This window comes from Gracilinanus agilis, chromosome 1, assembly GCF_016433145.1.
Source record: "Gracilinanus agilis isolate LMUSP501 chromosome 1, AgileGrace, whole genome shotgun sequence".
Classification (NCBI taxonomy): domain Eukaryota; kingdom Metazoa; phylum Chordata; class Mammalia; order Didelphimorphia; family Didelphidae; genus Gracilinanus; species Gracilinanus agilis.
Genome location: NC_058130.1, coordinates 710,150,718 through 710,172,512, shown reverse-complemented (window position 1 = coordinate 710,172,512; position 21,795 = coordinate 710,150,718). Strand labels below are relative to the sequence as shown.

The following is a 21,795-nucleotide window of genomic DNA, read 5'->3' as shown; positions in this document are numbered from 1 at the left end:
AGGTAGGTGAGGATGGGCTTATTTGGAGCTGGAAGGAACTTCGGAAAATCGACCCTAGGAATGGGGAAACATTTAAGCACTATATACCTATTACAGACAGGGAAACGGAGGCTCAAATAAGGAGTGGCCTGGGACAGAGTACTCTTTCTCCACCCCTTTTTACTTCCCCTCCTCAACAAGTTAAGGTTCGGAGGTGGGAGGCCTGGGAGGGGCGATAGAAAGAAAGGGTGTTGCTTCCCAGAATCCTTTGCCCGGAAGCCGCTGGGAGGGAGGGCTTTGCGCGGGGCCGGGAACCTTCCCAGTCTCCTTTGCGCGGCACCTGGTCACAAAATGGCGGCCCGAGGGAGACGGGCGGAGCCTGCGGGCCGGGAGCCGTCGGGCCCCGCGGGCGGCGGCGCTGGCGGGGGAGGCGGGAGCCGGTGGCCCGGGCCAGGCGGCGCTGGGGCCGAGTCCGGGGCGGGCTCGGGAGCCGGGGAGGAGGAGGAGGACGCGACAGCGGCGTCGGGCCCGGCCTCGGGGGGCGTGAACCTGTTCGCCAACGACGGCAGCTTCCTGGAGCTGTTCAAGCGGAAGATGGAGGAGGAGGAGGAGCGGCGGCGGCAGCGGCAGCAGCAGCAGAGTCCAGATGAGCCGCCGCCGCCCCCGGGGGCCGCCGCCGCCCCGACTCCCGCCGGCGGCGGCGAGCCGAAGAAGAGGAGCGGGCCCGGCCCGGCGGCGCTCAGCTTCGTAAGGAGCCGCCGCCCGCGGGAGGGCGGGACGGGCCGCGCCGCGCCGAGAGAGAGAGAGAGAGAGAGAGAGAGAGAGAGAGAGGCGCCCCTTCCCTGGGGCGGGGGAGGGCGAGCCTGGCGCCGCCACCTTGCCGAGGGCCCCGTAGCACGGGCCTCCCCTCGGACTCCGCACGCCCGGCCATCCCGGGGGCCGCGGTGCGGGTCAGGCTGGGGGTGGGGGCGTCGCTCAAAGGGCTTTCCCCTCCCCGCCTTTTAAACCCTGGAGCTGCCCGTTCCGGGCCCCGATTTTTGTCACCCTCCCTCCCAAAAATTCGACCTTTGCTACCCCTCCTTGTTCTGGAGGGAGCGGGGCGGGAGGGGCGGGGGCAAGCTGCGGTTTGGAAAGCTGTTGGAAGAGTGTCGGGGACCGGGAAGGAGGGGAGACAGCATAAGAAAAATGTTCGTGAACCGGCCAGACTGATACCAGCTGAGACATCAGAGGCTGGAGCTGGGGCCTTCAGGGTCTTTCCAAGCTTCGCCATTGAGATAACCAAATGGTGTGGGGCAGTTGGCTGTCTAATCTCTGTGCTTTTAGCTCTTTTGTGGGGCTCTCTTGGGGAAGAGGAGGGTCTGACTGGGGGTCAAGGGATGGTGTTAGTTGGAGCCAGGGTTATCACCAGGCTCACTGCCCTGCCCGGGCTGACTGAGCAAGTTCGGGCTGCATCGTCCTGAGAAGTCCCTTGTGCTCCTCTCTGATTGCTGCGTAGGTTGGCCAGGCTGGGCACGGCTTGGTACTACACGACAGGCATGAGGAGCTAAGATGATCTAAGGCCAGGACTCCCTGTCCCGTTGTATAGTGGGCTACATGGCCGCCAGGGCAGCCCCCAGGGCTCCTATAATGGTTGCAGTCTTCTATCCCTTCACCCAGGTGGGCAAGCGGAGAGGCGGGAACAAGCTAGCCCTCAAGACAGGAATAGTAGCCAAGAAGCAGAAGACCGAGGATGAGGTGAGTGCCAGCAGCATGTACAGTCTTGGGGTCTAGGGATGACTTTTCTGTCAGGGAGAATAGGCTGGTCCAAGTCACCGCAAAAGTCCCAGACTTCAGAAGTGAAGGGACTTTTCCCCTTCTATGTGACTGTGAACCTGGCTCCTTACACCAAATCTAGCAGGCCAAGGTCTAAGACCAGGGGAAGAACTGGGCCTTGGGTGTTTTGAAGCCCCTTGCTTCTGGGCCTCATGGCTTGTGTGCCTGTTCCCCCTCCCCCCTTTGTCCCTGCTCCCCAGGTTATGACAAGTAAAGGAGATGCTTGGGCCAAGTACATGGCGGAAGTGAAAAAATACAAGGCACATCAGTGCAGTGATGATGACAAAACCCGGCCCCTGGTGAAATAACTCTTTCCGCCAAGGACTTTCTGCATTGTACATACTTATTTAACGCAGCAAAAGAACAATAGCATTTTCACCAAGGACTCAAACACAGAAGACAAACTTGTAGCTTTCTGGCGCCAGCGGATGATTCTTCAAGATTTTTTATACCTTGAGCACTTGACTTCTGAGACTTATTAGTACGTGGTTTACTGTTTCTCTTGATCTTTTTTTCCTCCCCACCACTCTCCCCTCCGATCCTTCATCCCTCCCTCTCTATCTTCCCCATCACTTCTGGGAAGTAAAGAACTCAACTAAATAGCTGGAGGATTTTTGTTTCTTTTCTTTTCTTTCTTTTTTTTTTTTAATTAAAAAGACAGGCTAGGAAATTGAGAATGACTTCACCCTGAATTATATCCAGGGCCTGTGTTGGTGCTGCCATCTTTTCTAGGGGCCCCTCTGGTTTGGTAGACTCCTGGTACCTTTTGGAAAACCATCTCTGCCCCCCTGGATGGTAAGGGCTTGTCAGAAAAAAAAACAAAAACAAAAAAAACCCAACCTCCTTTCTGGAGATAGTGCTAGTGGGTTTTGCTGGGGCTCTTAGCAGCCTGGCTCCTGCCCTGTAATGTATTTGGGCTATGGTGATTTGGGTGGGGCTGGCAGGTGGCACTGGACATTGGAGTTCAGTGTCGTTTGATGTGTGTTATTTTTTCTCTAGATTGACTTCTTTCCTCCGCCCAAGTCCCCTGTGAAATTTATTTCATGCCCCTAGCTATTTCCCCCAAGTCTTCTACTTTCCCCTCTCCCCAGATGTCCATAACTCCCCTCTCTAAGGTCCCTTTGAATCACTATGACCCTCAAAGGGAGTAACATCATCAGACTTCTTTTATAACTGGTTGGCCTGCCATGAGGCCAGCATCTGTGCCAATTCCCTCACCTTCAGGCCAAGCAAGACTCTTCTAAAACTTGATTTTAAAAAACCACTTAGTGTCCACACGTCCTAAATCCAAGTGCCCATGTCTCCCTCAGTCCCTCCCTACCCCTAAATACCTACTCCAAAACCTAAACTTCTGGCTTGCCCCATTACATCCCTTTCATAAATGTGATGTTTTTTTGAGTATGTGTTTTCCTCTGAAGGCGCTTATCTAAGGCCATGCTTCAGGGACACCTCAAATTTAACTTTGATTTTTGCCTTTATTATAATTGTCCCCTTCAGCCTGTATTTAGGTGCCTGGGGAGGTGTGGTGGGGCAAGTGTTTCCTGTGTGTTGTGTCGGGAAAATTGAAGGGACAATTCCTTTGACCCAGTATGTGTCTCTTGCCCCTTGGCTTAGGGAAAGTGAACCTGACTGGGGAGTGAAGACTGTCCCTTGCCTCTGAATGATGTTTTCTGTCTGATCCCAGTTTGATGTCTTAGGTAGCCTTGGGGGCAAGTTTCCCCCCTGAAGGCTGGTTGGGGCTTTTGCTCCTTGTGCTTTCCCTTTTCTTCCTAAAAGGCCTCTTCTTCCCGCCCGCCCCCCCCCCCCCAGTAGCATGGATGGTGCTTGTCCCTGGACAGTGAGGTAATGCTTCAGGATGCAGGGGGGTGGTAATGGTGTAGTTCCTGCTGTCCTGTGGTGCTGCTCTTGTCTGAACTTAGAGCAGCCACTGGTCATTTTTCCTCCTTCTGGCTCCCTTTCTCCACCCCCACACACATCCCTTTGTGTGGCCCCTTTACCCTTCCTCAAGGAATTAATGTTAAAAAATGCTGACTTTAAATGAAAATAAAAAAAGTGATCTAAGAGCCGCCTGTATGTGTTCCTTCTGGAGGCAGCTTATGTCCCCTGCCTGCTAGCTTTGTTGTTCTAAGCTGGAGTCCCAGGCCTGAGGATCACAGGCTCAAGAGATGTTGAGCTGGGGGGTGCAGCTGGGTAGCTCAGTGGATTGAGAGCCAGGCCTAGAGACGGGAAGTCCTAGGTTCAAATCTGTCCTCAGACACTTCCCAGCCATGTGACCCTGGGCAAGTCACTTGACCCCCATTGCCTACCCATACCATTCTTATGCCTTGGAGCCAATACACAGTATTGATTACAAGATGGAAAGTAAGGGTTAAAAAAAAATATTGAGCTGGAAGGGACCTTATAGCCCACCAAGTCCAATCCTTTTCATTTTATAAATGAAGAAATTAAGGTTAAGTGACTTGCTATAGGTCATACTTTTAGAAAAAGGGGCAAGAGAGTCTAGATTTGAATTTTACCTCTTAATTGCCAGGCCCCAGGGAGAATGAAATCTGCTGATGCATTTGATCTCCAACAGCTATTTTCTAGAATAGCTTGGGCCAAGTGAGAATTAGTACCCTAAGTAGATTTATTCACTTCACTGGCAGTGGCTATGAGTTCTCAGGCTATTTGAGCTCTCTCTCTGACCTCAACAGGTACATAGGATCTAAGTTCAGTACAGGAAGAAACTTTAACACCCTTTAAAAGTCTACTCTAGGGGGCAGCTGGGTGGCTCAGTGGACTGAGTCAGGCCCAGAGACAGAAGGTCCTGTGTTCAAATGTGGCCTCAGACACTTCCTAGCTCTGTGACCCGGGGCAAGTCAACTTAACCCCCATTGCCTAGCCCTTACCACTCTTCTGTCTTAGAAGTAATACCCAGTATTGATTCTAAGACAAGGTTTTAATTTAAAAAAAAAAAGTACTCTGTACAGAAAAATAGGGCTCTACACTTGTTCAGAAGTGGTGAGAGCAATTCTACCCACTGTCTGAAGAGCTGAGCCAAGCTGTATTCTGATCAGGTTTCTCTAGGACCTGTATGCTTGTGACAAGTAATACCAGCTCTTCTGAAGAATCCACAAGGACTTGGGTTCTCTCTCCCAGGGATCCTGAGGCCTGAAGTTCTGTTCTGTTGGCTTTAACAAGCTTATAGGTCTTTTATTTAATTGTATGACTTGAATTTTAACCTTGTTTCTTTGGGTCTATAGGACTGAATGCCCTTGGTTTTCTCCAGCTCTGATTCTCATTCAAACAGTACATGGGGTCCATTTTATGTGCAACACATTTTATTGCTTGTCTTCCACATGATCAGGGGCCCTGTTCATTTCTTCTACTGGAACTAGCCCAGAGATAATCATTTATAAGGTTCCTCTCTAGTCACCCTCCCTCTAGAGTGGGGGTGGCCTGGGGACACCACAATGACCAGGAGCAAAAGCCCCTGCCAGCAGAAAGGAGGCCTGTGCCCTAGGATGGGTGGGGGTGGGGTCTCGGCTATGTTGAAGGCAGTACTTCCTCAGGTGAGCCATATGTGTGAAACCATGCCATGCTGCTTCCCTCTCTGCATCCCCGATCCACAGTTTGGCTTAAAAAAACAAACAAAAAAAACACAACCCAAACCTAAGAACCTCCCCAAAGCAGGTCATGCATGATCCATTGTCCTCAGCTCTAAACCAAGGCCTTAAGGTAAGCAAGACTCAACTTGTCCAAGGAATAGGGGTAGAAGAGATGACTACCCCAATCCCATTTGTCCAACTCCCAAGATTATGAAAGAACAGAATAGGTATTGTGACTGATCAAAGTTGGCCCAACTGAGGGGAAGGGTTGGAATTCTGACTCAAATTGGCTTGGGGTAGGTCACAGGTACAAGAAGGGAGACAAGTTTCCTTCTACTTCCAGAAGATAAAAGGGAGATAGCAAAACATCAGGCTTGTTTGCAAAAGTGGCCTGGCTTTCAATTCCCACCAGCAAAGGCCCACACAGAGGGGACCAACGTATAATCTGTTCTTCCTGCACCCTCACCACTCCAGTCCTCACTGGACTTTAGCCACAGTGGATGTTTGACTTTAGGATTTGAAATATAGCACCCCTAAAAGAAGATTCAGGTACTAGGCTCTGGGGTTCAGCAATAGGGTTGAAAAAGATTAGTTTTCAGGATCATCTTTAAAAACAGTGGTAAAAATAGTCTAGAGATGGGTTTTGGGGGGAGAGGAAACTGGAGTAACTTTACTTGAAAAGCATCAAACTTGAGCTAGGGACACTGAAAAGTTAGCATGATGTATCTGAGGCCAGGACATCCATAGAACAGCAACCTCTTGGATGGGGACCTGCCTAGTTTCAGTATTCAGTTCCCCAAATGTAAAAAATTTCTAGCTCCAGCAGCTATTGCTGCTGCTTTTCCCCAGGGCTCACCTGAGTAGGCCCAGGGGACATGTTGGCTGCCAGGTTCCAAATTCAGCTTGTCTCATAGGAGGAAAGCAGGGCTGCGTCCACTGGCTCCATGCAAGAGGGACATGTGAGAGAGCGCATGAGCCAGTCATCAATGCAGTGGACGTGGTAGGTGTGCAGGCATGGCAAGAAGCGTATGGCATCCCCATACACAAAGTCCAACATGCAGATCACACACCTGCAGGGACCAGGGATGGATGAGAATATGTATTGCCAGTTCTCGCCCTTTTCTCCACCCTCCCGACCCTGTCCCCTCCATTCCCAGGCCACTCCAGCCCAGTATCTCATCTCTAATTGCCACAGAGGCTTCCCCTTGTGCACCCAGCCTTGAACTACATTGTTGATTGAGGAGATACTAGGGCCTGCCTTCAAGGATGTCAGCTGGGAGAGACAAGGAATGGCAGACCTTGGACTTGCTCTTGGGGATCTGTCTGGAGAAAACAGAAAAGTAGAAGACCATGGCCCTGCCCTTGAGTTCATGGCTTGGGAGAGACCCAAAACCTTGTCCTTCTGGAGCTGGCAGGTTTGGGTGGGTGGGGCAAGGAGTGGACAGTGAGCCCCCAAAATGGAGCAACTGGTGCCAAACTTAAGGATCCTGTCAGAGACACAACAGGTATGTCGCAGAGGCCTGGGTATTTTCCCAGATCTACTTTTTAAAAAGACAAAAAAGGCAGCTTCAGCTACTGAAGGGTCACAGATCCCTGCTTCCAGGAGGACTAGCCTGCAGATATACAGCAACATTCCCTTCTGGAGCCTGGGGCATCCTCATCTTATTCCCCACCCTTACTCTTTCATTTTCTTTTCGGACCCCTCAGAGCCAGGGTCGAAGATACCCTTGGGCAGGTGCTGGATCAGGCCAATTCTCTGGGCGATGCGGATCTGCTCCTCCTCTGTGAGCTGTGTGGCCAGTCGACTCTGGCCCGGAGATGGGTGGTACACTGGGATTGGCTCCCGTCCCTGGGGGGAGGGGGGGAATGGGGACAGGATATACATGGCAACTTGTCTCTGGGAAACTCATCTTTCAACCTGCCTGGGTCTAGCTCCCATTGGTCTCCTCAAGTAGTCTAGTTCTAGGCCTGCCTTAATAGGGTCAATACTACAGTTCCCTGAGAATCCTCCTACTTACAAAATCAAGTGCTCCACCTGAATGGAACTGAGCCCATATCCCTCCCTGTCCAATATCACTATCTCAATTCAATATTGACTTGCTTGATTTAAATAAGTTCCCCTATCTCTGTGTATGATCATAAGATCTAGAGCTGGAGAGGCCTGAGAGATCATTTAATCCAACCGCTTTATCTTCCAAAGAAGGAAACAGAAGGGACAGGATTTGCCCAAGTTCACAGGGTAGTAACTGCCTGAGCTAGAATTCAAAGAGGTCTCCTTCCTGAATCCTGTGCTATTTCCATTGTCTAATGATTTTATTCAGTAGGAAGGCCTCTGCATTTCTTTTGGGACTTCTAGTCAGTCCTTCTGTCCCCAGCTTGGCAAATTCCAGGATCCCCCATTCCCTAATCCTTCTGCTTTACTCCTGTCCACTCCTTAAGGTGAAAAGAGTAGATTCCAAAAGTTTCCTGTCTTCTGCACAGCCTGACTTTCAGAGTTGTTGAAGTGGAACGCTGAGATCTTCCTGTCCCCAGTTCCTCCTGACCCTCTGGAGGCCATGGGTGGTGGGGATGCCCAGGGATTTCCCTGTGCCCAGCCCAGCCCTTCCTCTCTGGAGGTGATAAGTGAGATGACTTAAGTCCTATCTGCCTAATCTTGCCTTCTCTCTCTAGGAAGCTGGGTGGTTTCAGGTAGATTCTCAAGGTCCCCGTTCCCAGTTCTGCTCTGCCCTGGGGCAATGAGTTGAATAATGGCAGAGTTACCCTATTCAAGACTTAGCCTTGCCTCTCTAGGGGTGGTCGAAGACACTAGGGGTTTTCCTGTCCCGAGTCGAGCCCTGCTCTGCCCTTCTGGGGTGCGCGGATGGCGGCATATGCCTAGGGTCTCTCCCTGTGCCCAGCCCTGCTCCTGTGGGGCGGAGTGGGTGGTGGATGCCCCGTTCCTCAGCTCCCAGCCCGGTCTGTCCGGCGCGGTTCTCACCCTGTAGGGCGGCGGGGGCGGCGGGGGCGGCGGCAGGTCCCCGGGGAGGCTGTTCCCGTCCCCGGAGTCGTTGAGCAGAGACAGATCGTCGGCGGCTCCGGCCCCCGCCTCGTCTCCAGCCCCGGTCCCGGATCGCTGCGACGACAGGCAGTTCCCCATGCCCGGCCCGGCCCGCTCAGCGGCGGCCGAGGCCCCTCCTTCCGGGTACCCAGGCCCCGGCGTTCGTTCCAGCTCCGGGGACCCCAGGCAGACCGGGCCCCGCCATCCTCCCTCCACCGCCGGGGCTCCCGGCCCAGCTAGGACTCACTGCTGTTTACAGCCCTGGCCGGAAGTGCCCCAGCTCGAGGCGCAGAGCATCGTGGGAGTTGTAGTTACGGGTGCGCTCGGGGGAGGGGCATGAAACTGAGCAAGGAGCAGGGCTTCACATGCGCATGTGCACGCGAAAGCGAGCTGCTTCCTCTCGCTTCCATGCGGGCAGCGGGAGGGGGGCGGGAACCACGTGTTTTTGCTTTTGGCCTCGGTTGAGACCCTAAAGCTCTGTAGACCTGGGGCACCTATAGTGACATCTAAAGTGATGAGGGGATGGCGGTAAGCGGCTGTTAGCTGTTTGGACAGAATCCAGCCTTCTATTGTAATTTTTCATGGCAGGTGTCCTAGTTTTGAAAAATATTTGTGGAAAGAATGAAGGCAAAGCCCTTGAGCCCAGAGTAGGATAAAAGAGAGAAAGAAACCTTTCTATTCTTCCTCATTCTTATCTTGGCAGCCCTTTCATTATAGCAAGCTGGGGCCTTGATCGTTTGTTCAACCCTAAGTTGTCTTTCAGGATCCTTCTGGGAACTCAGGAAGGTTCTAGGAAGTGCAAAACCTCCCTTGGGCCTAGGCTGCAAAGACTACGGAACCCCAGGGAGTTCATAGAATCATGATTTAGACCCTACTTTATTTTATATATAGGAGTGTGTGTGTGTACATACACACATATATTTTTTAAACCCTTACCTTCCAAAGCAGAAGAGTGGTAAGGGTTAGGCAATGGGGGTTAAGGGACTTGCACAGGGTCACCCAGCTAGGAAGTGTCTGTGGTCACATTTGAACCCAGGACCTCCCATCTCTGGACTCTCAATCCACTGAGCTACCTAGTTGCCTCCTACTTTATTATATATATTTTAAAACCCTTACCTTTTGTGTTAGGATCAATTATAAGACAGAAGAGTGTGAAGAGCTAGGCAATTGGTGTTAAGAGATTTGCCCAGGGTCACAAAACTAGGAAGTATCTAAGCCTAGATTTGAACCAGATCCTTCTGACTCTCAGTCTATCTAGTATACTACCTAGCTCCCCACCTCCACCCCTTTTATTTTAGAGAGTAGGAAACTGAAGCAACGGAGAAGATGTTTATCTAAAATTACACACCAAGCTAAAGATCAAATTTCAGGTCCTTCCACCTCAAATTGCTCTTTACTCTCTACTCTCTTTAAACAATAGGGTGATGGTCACAATCCTAATTCATACTGTTCATTGGTTCTTTCTTATGCCCCTAATAATGGAAATTCCAGCAGAGGTCTCTTTATGAAAAGAGAATTGCTTCTCCTTTTAATTAATCTCTACAATTACACACACATCCTTTTCCTTGCCCAGGAGCCTAAATCCAAGATCCTTAGAGCCAGGATTTCCCCATTATAGATGTCGACAGTCCCAGTATGCCCTAATCTACTCTCCTCCACTCTGGCTGGCCTTTTCAATTGTTACAATGGCCAGCTCATTCTCCCTCAGGCCTTTGTGTTAGTTGTCTCCATTTTACCTCCCATTCTCTCCTATTTTCCTAAACATTGGGATGATTAAGATATTTGATGGATGGAAGCTACTGAAAAAACAAAACAAAACAATAAATTAAGTTCTTCAAATCTCTGCCCTGGAGGTGATGATTCAGAACTCACAGACCAAACAAAATGACAACTACCTTCTTACATACCTGCTTGGCCTTGGGCTTTAGGAAGCTGGCAGCAGAAAGTCTGAGGAAGAATGGTATAAGAGGAAAAAAGTCAAGAAACAAGGAAACCTGGGGAGGGTAAGGGGCAGGAATGGAAGATTATTAGTATGTATGAACCCTGGAATCATGGAAACAGTGAGCTAAAAGGGATCTTCTTCAATCACTTCATTTTATGGAGAAGGAAACAAGTCAAATCAGGGAATTTGGAAGGCTAGTCTGGAACAGGAGGTAATATATATCCAAAGTGCTCCTGAAACAATTAATTGCATTTATAGGTTAATAATAGACAGAGCTGGAAGAGAATCTTTACAGGTGATCGCCCTCTCATTTTTCACATGATGAATCTGAGACCCAGACATGTTAATTTGTTCAAAGTTATACAGCCCATAGTGGTAGAGCTGGACCTCAGGAAGGGTGAGAGGAAATGTAGCAGGGGAAAAGAGGGTGGCCCTGGATAAGAAACGAGGCTTCTGGATCTTGAAGATGAGGATACATGACTCTTCGACACATAGAACACCGGGATCACTCACTCCAGTATATGTGCAGGGATGGAAAGGTAGAGAGACTGGAGGACTGAAAGGCTAGAGAGACCCAAGAAGTGGGGGGTGGGGGGTGGTGTCTCCCTCATCACGTGACAGAGTCCCTCTTCTGGTTCCGCTTCAGTCGCTGATCACGTGACACCCTCGAGAATATGCTCCGCCTCTTCTTCCTTTCCCACCACCGCCCGGCGCCTTTCGCCTTCCTCCCTCCTCTCGTGTCCCTGGGCCCGCCCAGAGTTTTGATTGGCTAAAGGGAGACAGTTTGAACGGTGGACGGAAGCCGCTGCGGCTCAGGCCAAGTCGCGTTCCCTTTTTTTTTTTTTTTTTTTTATTTTTTATTCGCTTCCTCGCTCCTCCCCGTGTGTGTCTCGGGAGAAGCCGCAGAGCGAGGAGTCGCCGCCGCCGTCGCCGCCGCCGCCGCCGCCGTAGTCTCCGCTGCCCTGGTCATCGTCGGGTCCCGGTGAGTGGTTCGGCCTGAGCCTACGGCCCCCGGTCCAGCCGGCTGCCAGCTGTGGCCTGTTGTGAGGGAGCAGGCGCTCCGGGGCCGAAGCTGGGCCTCGGGGAGCGGCCTGGCCTGTTAGTGGGCCCGGGCCCGGAGCTGGGGAGAGCGGGGCAAGCAGCGAGGAGGTGGTTCGGCGCGACGGCGGCGGCCCAGATGGATGGGGGTGCGGAGGGCTGAGGCCTCAGGCCAGCGTGCACCCTCCTCTTGGCACCTCCCCCCCCCCCCTTCTCGTCTTTCCCCCGGCTCAGCCCAGGAGGGACCGAGGCCCTCTTCCTTTCTCCCTGGGGCCAGCGCTTCGGGGACCTCTAGCAGAGAGCGGGGTGTGGGGGAGTGATCAGCTCTGGCTCTTGTTGTAGTTGCTGCTGCGCCCCTCCCCCCCCTTCCCCTGGCCTCCCCACGTGGCCCCAGGGACTTTTCTGCCTCCTCATCTCCGCCCTCCCCTGTGAGGGCCAGCACTGGTGTCCACTTATGTGACCAGGACCTACCCGGGAGGTTCTAATCTGCCTCCTTTTCTTTTCCCTGCCACCTTTTAGACCAACCCCCCACCATGGACTGGCAGCCAGATGAACAGGGCCTTCAGCAGGTCCTCCAGCTCCTCAAGGATTCCCAATCCCCTAACACGGCCACTCAGCGAGTTGTCCAAGATGTATCCTTAGGCTGCTTGATATCTGCTGCGAAAGATAGAGGGGAGGGAAGGAGCTTAGGGGTTGTATGTTCAAAGTCCTCTTTCCTCCTTGTGGGCTAGGGGTCAAAGAGTATTCTGAGCCTGGTAACATTTATGTATTTTTTTTTTTTTTGTATCCAATTGTATGAGTATATTGTACTCTTTCCCTTAATTCATCCTTAAATGATAAAGAGTACCTACAGTTTATTACTGTGTCCAACCAGCACTCTGTCATGGGAGGGGGTGGGTGAGAGAAGAACTCTTAATAGGAAACTGCTAGAATTTAAGCCACAGGTTCTGGTTCAATTCCTGGCCCCACTACTTATTTAATCCATGGCGGAGCCAGTCACTTTCCATTGGTTTCTGGCCTTGCTTTTTTTCCTCTATAAAATCAAGAGGTTGCATTCAGATGATGTCTAACTCAAGCTCCTCTGATCTTGTTGGAGGGAGAGACCATAAGATCATGGAAAGAAACTTAGTGGCCATCATATCTAACATCCTCCTTTTACAGATGAGAAACTGAAGCCCAGAAAGATTTACTTGGATAAGGTCACAGATTTTTGCCTGGGGTGTGATTTGAACCCAAGTCTTTCTGACTCCCAAGTTTGATATGTTATTCACTATACCACACTTTGTCTAAAAAGAGCTCTAGAAAGTCTAGCCTTTGCTAAAACCTCCAGGCATTTACATATGATAAAAGTAAAGGAAGAAGGGAAAAGAATGGAACCTGGGCCTACTAGGAAATATTCTATCTTCCAGTTGGTCAGGAGACTAGTGAAACTTCTTTGGGCATTGTGCATATAATAAGATGATAACCACTGAGTATGAATGGGATTTAAGATGGAAGGAAGAGATATTAGGAAGTAGTTAGTGTCCCCCAGGGGTCTAATTTCTTCTTTGCACTTCTAACTCCTCACTAGTGTTGTCTAGAAGGGTCAGTATTGAACTGACTTAGTCCTTAATATTGTCCTACAGAAACTAAAGCAACTAAACCAATTTCCTGACTTTAATAACTACCTGATCTTTGTCCTGACACGATTGAAGTCAGAAGGTAAGTCTGATGGGCCCCAGGTACCTTTCCTTTGCCCTCTTCCCTCTGGCCTAAGAGATCAGAGGTACAACAGCCTGATCTTGAATTAAAAAGTCCAAATCAGCAAACATTTATCTGGCTCCTATTCTGTGTAAGTCATTTCAGTGAGGATAAAATGATAAAAAATTAATAATTCCTGTACTTGAGGAATATGTGTCAGAGAAATGTACGTAAGTAAGTATGCTATAGAATGTAATCAATTGAGGAAACAAGGAGTCAGGGAATGCTTCATGAGGAGATTGTCCATAAGGATTTTAGCAGACGGAGGTGAGCAAGTAATGCATTTGATCCATGGGGGACAGCTTGAATGAAGAGATCAGTACAGCATTGTTCTATTTATACTCCAATTGGACTGGACTGTAAAATGTTTGGTTGCGTGAGAGCCAGGAGTATGAAATGTGCCTGGAAAGGCAGGTTGGAGCCCTTTTTCCTTTCCCACTTCAGCAGGCTGACATAGGTCACTCTTGGGTAGGTCAGGCCAGCTTGACCTCTCTGCTTCTTCAGAGAATGGATCCTGCCATTCCCTAGGGCCTGGGCTATAATTCTGGCTGACTGGAATTGAGCCCCTAGTAATTTCTATGCCAGTATTTTCCTCAATTCCTTTCCCCAGATGAACCAACACGCTCCCTCAGTGGCCTCATTCTGAAGAACAATGTGAAGGCACATTACCAGAGCTTTCCCCCACCAGTGGCTGACTTTATCAAACAAGAATGTCTCAATAACATTGGTGATGCTTCTTCGCTCATCCGAGCCACTATTGGTAAGGTTTGGGGTGGAGGTGGAGAGGCAGGCTGGGTTGAAGATGCTGTCTCAGTAAGACTTTCTTTGTCTCCATTTCTGACTCTGTGTGTTGTAACCCAAAGTGAGCACCTAGAAGCCCATTCCTAGTTTCATGGATTTTCTGTCTTCCCTTTTTCCCTCTAGGCATCCTCATCACCACCATTGCCTCCAAGGGAGAGCTCCAGATGTGGCCAGAATTGCTGCCTCAGTTGTGTAACCTCCTCAATTCTGAAGATTACAACACCTGTGAGGTAGAAGGCCTTGTAGCCACTTTAGAAATACAATTAGAATATACCACTGTAGAAAAACAGTTAGAATGTACCTCCCTCCTCCTTCTCAGTAGGGAGAGCTGCTAGAGATATTAGTCCCATTTAGACTATGTTCAGGAATGGACACTGGCTATTTCAGGTTGCTGTGCCTTCTTTTCTTTGTGTGGTGAGAATTATGTGCTCGGCTACCCTCAATTGATCTGTGCCCTTCTTGTGTGCTATATAGGGGGCTTTTGGAGCTTTACAGAAGATCTGTGAAGACTCATCTGAGCTTTTGGACAGTGATGCCCTCAATCGGCCCCTGAACATCATGATTCCTAAGTTCTTGCAGTTTTTCAAGCACTGTAGTCCCAAGATCCGGTATGTGGGTCTATACCTGAAACTGACCCCTAGAGTCCGGGAAATCCAGGGTTGAGGGAGAAGGAGAGCCCAGAGGAATCTGTGCTTATCTTCCCTGCTTCAGAACAGTTAGGGCTAGGCAGAGGTCACTTGCTAAAATAAAGGTTCTTCATTGGTATAAAGAGACTAGATTACTAATTTCCTCTTGCCTTCTACCATTACTTAAGCTGTTCTTGGCCACCTTTCTTGATCTGCTTCTCTAGGTCCCATGCCATTGCTTGTGTAAATCAGTTCATTATGGATCGAGCCCAGGCACTGATGGACAACATTGATACCTTCATTGAGGTAGGCATTTTGTAGTTGGTGCCTGACAGGCTTATGGATGGTTGGATGGTGACAGGGGAGGGGAAGGAACTAGGTGGAAAGAGGAACTCTGACCCCAGCTGGGGCCTGGCCCTTTTTACCCTCTTTGGGTTCAGACTGACTTTATGGGCTGGGGTGGGGTGCGGGCACATCTAGCACCTGTTTGCCCTGGCCGTGGATGAGGACCCAGAAGTTCGGAAGAACGTGTGCCGGGCCCTGGTCATGCTGCTAGAAGTCCGGATCGATCGGCTCATCCCCCACATGCATAGCATCATTCAGGTGTGCAAGAGTCTGGAGGGGAAGGGGGTTGGCCTTCATAAGATAGCAAAATGCATAGCATGCTGACCCTCTTTTCTTTCTCTCCTCTTCCATAGTATATGCTGCAAAGGACTCAGGACCATGATGAAAACGTGGCCTTGGAGGCCTGTGAGTTCTGGCTGACACTAGCTGAACAACCTATCTGCAAGGAAGTCTTGTCATCCCACTTGGTGCAGTGAGTTTTGATTGTTTACCTGAGGCCTTCTTCTTCCTAACCTTACCTCTCACCTAATTGAGTCCTGCTATCCTGACCCCTCTCCTGGCTCCTTCTCTAGGAGCAGACTGACTTAACAGTGATTATATAATTGACTACGTGGCAGAATTAAGACTAGAATTAGAATCTATCTCCTGGCTCCTTATCCAGTATTCTTACTACTAGAATATTTGTAAAAAAAAAAAAAATTTTTTTTTAAACCCCTACCTTTAGTCTTGGAGTCGATACTGTGTATTGGCTACAAGGCAGAAGAGTGGTAAGGGTAGGCAATGGGGGTCAAGTGACTTGCCCAGGGTCACACAGCTGGGAAGTGTCTGGGGTCAGATGTGAACCTAGGACTTCCCGTCTCTAAGCCTGGCTCTCAATCCACTGAGCTACCCAGCTGCCCTTTATAAAAAAATTTTTTAAAACCTTCTGTCTTAGAGTCAATAAGTATTGATTCCAAGGCAGAAGAGCAGTTAAAGACTAGGCAAGGGGGGAGGGGTGGGATTAAGTGACTTGCTCAAGATCACATAGCTAGGAAGTACCTTCCAGTCTCCTGGTTTGGCTCTCAATCCATTGAGCTACCAAGATGCCCCAAAGCCAGCCTTTAAAACTTAAAACCTCCTACAAATGCACACTGAAGTAGTGTAGAATTAGAATGTGTAGTTCTTGTTTCGTGCTAATATTTTAACATTCTGAAGTATCTTAAAAATGCATGTGTGTGGGGGCAGCTGGGTAGCTCTGGATTTGAGAGTCAGGTCTAGAGATGAGAGGTCCTAGGTTCAAATCCAGCCTCAGACACTTCCCAGCTGTGTGACCCTGGGCAAGTCACTTGACCACCCATACCACTCTTCCACCAAGGAGCCAATACATAGAAGTTAAGGGTTTAAAAAAATGCATGTGTATTTTAGGGGAGGAATATAACAACTATTTAGCTTGAGAAATCTTAAAATCCTGAGGGAAAAGATTGACTTTTATGTAAATTCTGGGAAAAGATTGATGTTCTTGACTCTATATTATTCCTGAGCTGGAATGGCTGAGAAGGCTCCCTTAATTTGACATTCAAACTACAAGGAGCTGCTACTTGAGCTCTCCCAGTCACTCAGCTCCCTTCTCTCCACCAGACTGGCCTTAAGATACCTAAGGTTTACATAGTTTTCCCTTTCCCAGGCTGATTCCAATCTTGGTGAATGGGATGAAGTACTCGGAGATTGACATCATCCTGCTCAAGGTAGAGGTCTCAGAGATGGATTGGAGGTGTCCTTAGCTCTTGGGAAATGATGCATCCTTCTCAGCCTGAGTGTTCTCTGAAGGTTTCTTGTATTCATACTGTCTGATCCCAGGAGGAGGCCTTTCTGGGGAAGAGGGTTGGGGATTTAAGAAGCAAGGGGGTAACTGGCAGGAAGCATTGATCTACCCAGCAACATGACCCCTGCTGGGCCTTCTCTTCAGGGTGATGTGGAGGAGGATGAGGCTGTTCCAGATAGTGAACAAGACATTAAGCCACGGTTCCACAAGTCTCGAACAGTGACGCTGCCTCATGAAGAGGAGAGACCAGAGGACCCCGAGGATCCTGAGGATGATGATGATGATGATGATGACACCCTGTCAGACTGGAACTTGAGTGTGTTGGGGCTGGTGTGAGAGGTGGGGAAGGGTAGGGATAAATGCCCAAGGACATTCTCCTTGCACTTGGAACATGATGCAGTTATCATCCCTGAGCCTGTGGTGATGGCTATTGTATTCATACTGTCTGATCTCCTGGGTACCTGGAGGAAATGAGGGCTTTTATTTGCCCAGTGCCTGTTGCTAGTAGTGACTGATCCCCTCCATGATTTCAGGGAAATGCTCAGCAGCAGCACTGGATGTCTTGGCCAATGTGTTTCGGGAGGAGCTACTTCCTCACCTGCTACCTCTGCTCAAGGGGCTGCTTTTCCACCCTGAGTGGGTCATCAAGGAGTCCGGGATCCTGGTCCTAGGCGCCATTGCTGAGGGTGAGAGTTGAAGGGGAGTCAAAGCATTAATCAGGGATTGCGAAGGGTAGGAAGTGCCTGGTATAGATGGTATATATGCCCAACCATCTATCCATACCAGTTCTTGCTGAGGGTGTCTCCTCCCCATTCTTCCAGGCTGTATGCAGGGCATGGTTCCATATCTGCCTGAGCTTATCCCCCACCTGATCCAGTGCTTGTCAGATAAGAAAGCTTTGGTACGATCCATTGCCTGTTGGACATTGAGTCGTTATGCCCACTGGGTAGTTAGCCAACCGCCGGACATGCACTTGAAGCCCTTGATGACTGAATTGCTGAAGCGAATCCTGGATGGCAACAAGCGTGTGCAGGAGGCAGCCTGCAGGTAATGCTACCATGAATTCCTTTCCTGGACTATGCTACCCAACTTGGCACTTAGACACTGAGCACCTGGCAAGGGTGGTGGTCTTTGCAGCTTGATGGAAACAGCCTTTGAAATTGGGTCTTCCTTGGATGTGATGGACAAATTACTGTTTGATGTCAAACTGATCTCTATAGTATTCATACTGTCTGATCCTGGGCATATCCAGGCCTTATCTTTAGGGTATCCTGGTTACCTGGGCTTACCCTTACCATGGTCCTTAAACCCTTTCCACAGTGCTTTTGCTACCCTGGAGGAAGAAGCATGCACAGAGCTGGTCCCTTACTTGAGCTTCATCCTGGATACTCTTGTTTTTGCTTTCGGCAAGTACCAACACAAGAACCTCTTGATCCTGTATGATGCCATTGGAACGCTTGCTGACTCTGTGGGCCACCACCTTAATCAGCCAGTGAGTGTTGAGTGCCTGGGTACTCTAGCCTTCTTTTCCCTCTCTTTTCTCCCCTTCATTACTCATTTACTTTTCCATCCTCATTAGGAATACATCCAAAAACTGATGCCCCCTCTCATCCAGAAGTGGAATGAATTGAAAGATGAAGATAAGGACCTCTTCCCTTTATTGGAAGTAAGTGGGGAGAGGTGTTTGTGGTTGATCATTGCCCTGATTCTTCCATTCTCAGATGAAGAATGGTTTAGGTTCATTTTGTCCATTCCTTATCCCCAAAGCCAGACCTTTTAGTGTCTCCAAAGGTTCTGTGTTCCTGACCTGTAGCATAGGCCATCGTGCCTGGGTTGGCATGATGGCCAGGGTTGGGTAACCCATCTCCTAACCACTCCTTTTCATTCCCACACAGTGCTTGTCATCTGTGGCCACAGCCCTCCAGAGTGGTTTCTTGCCCTACTGTGAGCCTGTCTATCAGCGCTGTGTCACACTTGTCCAGAAGACACTGGCCCAGGCTATGGTATGTGTCAGGCCTCTTTGGATCCTCTTGGCCATTCCTTTCCACCTTGGGGCTCTCATTACTCTTCATCTCTCCACCTTACAGATGTACAACCAACACCCAGACCAATATGAGGCCCCAGACAAGGACTTCATGATTGTTGCCCTAGATCTCCTTAGTGGGCTGGCTGAAGGTCTGGGAGGCCAAGTGGAACAACTGGTTGCCCGAAGCAACATAATGACTCTACTCTTCCAATGTATGCAAGTGAGTCCTCCAGTCTAGTCCAGTCCAGGCCATCCTGGTCCCTCCCTACCCCCAACCCTCAATTCTGTCATTTGTTCATGTAGCAAATATTTAGTGATGTTTTTAATGTGACATCTTGAGCCAGAAGCTGAGGAGGTATGAATAAGAATAAGATGAAGTCCCTCCCCGAAGTTTATAGTCTTACTGAAGAAATAAGTTGCCATAGGCCAAATGTAATAGTTATTAGAGTGGTATAAATAGGAAGTTTTGTTGGGAGTTCAGAGGAAGGAGAGATGACTTCTAATGGGTGATGGCAGATTTGAGCTGGACTTGAGGGTGGTTAGGATTTCCATAAGAAAGCATTGATAAGAGAGGGAATGTTGGAGGAAAAGGCAGTGTTAAAGTCATGGGGATCAAATTCAGGGAACAGTGAAGATAGCCATTTGGCTGGAGTGGAGGTTGTGCCCACCTCCTTGGACACTGACCCTTGGCTGTTTCCCCCTTTCCCCAGGATACCATGCCAGAAGTCCGTCAGAGCTCCTTTGCTCTCCTGGGAGATCTTACCAAAGCTTGCTTCATGCATGTCAAGCCCTGCATCGGTATTTGCTAAGGATCTGCTGCCCCTCACCTTATAGTCCATATTCCCAGCTCTGCCACTGTCCTGGAAAGTGTTGGAGATAAACCATTGGGGGGTGTGCTACTGGTTTTGATTGTAGACATACTGTCTGGTCTGAAGAGTGCCTGGGGCAGGGAGATTTTCAGGTTTCAGTCCTCAAAGTTGAGGGGCCAGGAGCTCCTGCCTTATTCTCCCTTTCCCTGTACTTCTTTTTCCGTAGCAGTATCTCACCCTAACCTCTCCCCTCAGCGGAATTCATGCCTATCTTGGGCACTAACCTGAATCCTGAGTTCATCTCCGTCTGCAACAATGCTACCTGGGCCATTGGGGAGATCTGCATGCAAATGGGTGAGTGCCCAGGGTCCCACAAAATGCTTGGGGTACAAGTAGGAGGCTAAGACTGGGTAGGAAGTCACTGATTTCTTAAGTGGCTCTAATCTTCCTCCTCCTGCTATGTCCCCCAGGGGCTGAGATGCAGCCCTATGTGCAGATGGTCCTCAACAATCTGGTGGAAATCATCAACCGTCCCAACACCCCCAAGACCCTATTGGAGAATACAGGTGGGAGCCCAGGCCCAACCTGGGTAATCTCTTCCCCTACCATCAATCTGGGAAGCCACAGTTTTCCCCCCAGTGGGGGTCCCCCTATCCTTAATTTTGGGGCCCCCTATATCCTTGTATCACTGTGCTTAAATTACCTGGGGCCAGGCCCCCAGTCCTCTTCTCCCCATGGTCTGGGAAAGAGAGATATCCACAGAAAATAGCCCAAATCTCTGGGCCACAGGCCCAGTCCAGCCTCCTTCCCCAAAAAGGGGTCAAGGGACTGAGCCCCCACTGGGGCCTGAAGCCTGGCACAGTTGAACTGGGCATCGTTTGTCTCCCCTGCTGGCTCCTCCAAAATGAGTCTGCAGGGGCTGGGGCCAGGGCGGGGGTCGGTGCCCCCACCCAGAGGCCCTGCCACGTACAGTCCCGGGGCCACTCGGGGTTTCAGGTCGCCTGACGAGTCCCTCTGCCATTCCAGCCATCACCATCGGCCGCCTGGGCTACGTGTGCCCACAGGAGGTGGCGCCCATGCTCCAGCAATTCATCAGGCCCTGGTGGGTGTGTGTGCTGCCTATGACCTTGCTCTCCCTGCTTTTCCCCCTCCTGTCTCAAACTGCATGTCAACATTCCATTCTGCTGCTTTCTCTCCCCTCCTGGGCTCATCCTGGTGGTTTGTCCTCTTGACTTTGCTGTCTCTCTGAGCTGCTTGCCCACACCCACTCTCTTACTGTGCCTGTTGCAGGTGCACATCTCTCAGGAACATCCGAGACAACGAAGAGAAGGATTCAGCCTTCCGGGGCATCTGTATGATGATAGGGGTAAACCCAGGAGGGGTTGTTCAGGTAATAGGGATTGGGGCAGGGAGGGATTTTTATTTTTTCTTGAGGAAGGAGCTTGTCTCCTAGGGACAATGGGAGCATGGGAGTGTCAGTATTTGGGAGTGGGTTTTGTGACAGGCAGCACTTCACAGCTGGAATGAATGGGGGTCTTTATTCTCAGGATTTTATTTTCTTCTGTGATGCTGTGGCCTCTTGGGTAAGCCCTAAGGATGACCTCCGGGACATGTTTTATAAGGTGAGTCCTGAGGCTTGGGATAGGACTTCCTCCCATTTTGCCTCTACTTAGGGGTACCTCTTCTATGTCCCCTCTTTTCCCTTCACCAGATACTCCATGGCTTCAAAGACCAAGTGGGGGAAGAGAATTGGCAGCAGTTTTCAGAGCAGTTCCCACCTCTGCTCAAGGAGAGATTAGCTGCCTTCTATGGAGTCTAGGTGAAGCTGGGAGACCACGCACTAGGTAAGACCCAGGCCTCCAGGAGTAGCCTGTGAGGCCCATTCTGGAGAAGGGTGGAAGAGAGGTGAAGCTGCTATTGGGAGCAGCCTGGGGCTCTGGACACTGGGGACTGGGCCCTGTTGCTGACACTCCTTCCTCCTCTCTCTTTGCCCCCAGGTTCCTGACGGCGTTGGGAGGGGTTGCTGGGAGCTCATCAGCATCCAGGTGTTGCAGTGCCCTGTCAGTGGGGGGTTAGGGAGGAGTACGTGGGACACAAAACTAAACGACTTCCCGTCTTCCTGCCATTGCGGGGGTGGGGGGTGGGGGGCCTCCACGCTCATTCTACAAACCAGGGGCTTTCATCTCTGGCAGAAGCCTGAGCAGTGCCAGCCACACGGGGGGCGGTGGGTGGGGGGAGGACTCGCTGCAACA

General features: G+C 50.2%; 3 protein-coding genes and 2 non-coding genes across 6 annotated transcripts; 4 read left to right on the top strand and 1 right to left on the bottom strand.

Annotated features, from left to right (window-relative positions):
* The first annotated feature begins 330 nt into the window (after nt 1-330).
* Nucleotides 331-3,852, top strand: TRIR (telomerase RNA component interacting RNase). 2 transcript variants are annotated; one of them, XM_044658426.1, is made up of 3 exons: nt 331-726; nt 1,636-1,713; nt 1,992-3,852. In XM_044658426.1, exons 1-3 carry the CDS (start codon nt 331-333, stop codon nt 2,097-2,099), a joined length of 582 nt encoding a protein of 193 aa, XP_044514361.1. In that variant the 3' UTR covers nt 2,100-3,852. The 2 variants fall into 2 exon arrangements, with proteins under 2 accessions (XP_044514361.1, XP_044514362.1); XM_044658427.1 differs by lacking the exon at nt 1,636-1,713.
* A 1,237-nt stretch (nt 3,853-5,089) lies between these two features.
* Nucleotides 5,090-8,668, bottom strand: LOC123232078 (RING finger protein 11-like). Its single transcript, XM_044658424.1, has 4 exons — nt 8,356-8,668; nt 7,058-7,227; nt 6,235-6,448; nt 5,090-5,407 (listed from the first exon to the last, which is right to left on the bottom strand). The coding sequence occupies exons 1-3, from the start codon at nt 8,512-8,514 to the stop codon at nt 6,277-6,279; spliced, it is 501 nt and encodes a 166-aa protein (XP_044514359.1). The 5' UTR covers nt 8,515-8,668; the 3' UTR covers nt 5,090-5,407; nt 6,235-6,276.
* Nucleotides 8,669-11,258: 2,590 nt separating this feature from the next.
* Nucleotides 11,259-21,632, top strand: TNPO2 (transportin 2). Its single transcript, XM_044658423.1, has 25 exons — nt 11,259-11,339; nt 11,915-12,027; nt 13,021-13,096; nt 13,746-13,895; nt 14,060-14,166; nt 14,411-14,544; nt 14,787-14,868; nt 15,043-15,165; nt 15,261-15,379; nt 16,571-16,631; nt 16,853-17,024; nt 17,242-17,394; nt 17,530-17,755; nt 18,029-18,200; nt 18,288-18,374; nt 18,604-18,711; nt 18,796-18,954; nt 19,445-19,532; nt 19,799-19,897; nt 20,014-20,109; nt 20,540-20,645; nt 20,834-20,933; nt 21,091-21,165; nt 21,255-21,387; nt 21,541-21,632. Exons 2-24 carry the CDS (start codon nt 11,929-11,931, stop codon nt 21,360-21,362), a joined length of 2,700 nt encoding a protein of 899 aa, XP_044514358.1. The 5' UTR covers nt 11,259-11,339; nt 11,915-11,928; the 3' UTR covers nt 21,363-21,387; nt 21,541-21,632.
* On the top strand, nt 16,672-16,742 carry LOC123232812. Its single transcript, XR_006505314.1, has one exon. It is a non-coding gene; the product is annotated as a small nucleolar RNA SNORD41 (small nucleolar RNA).
* Nucleotides 17,880-17,949, top strand: LOC123232811. Its single transcript, XR_006505313.1, has one exon. It is a non-coding gene; the product is annotated as a small nucleolar RNA SNORD41 (small nucleolar RNA).
* Nucleotides 21,633-21,795: the final 163 nt, after the last annotated feature.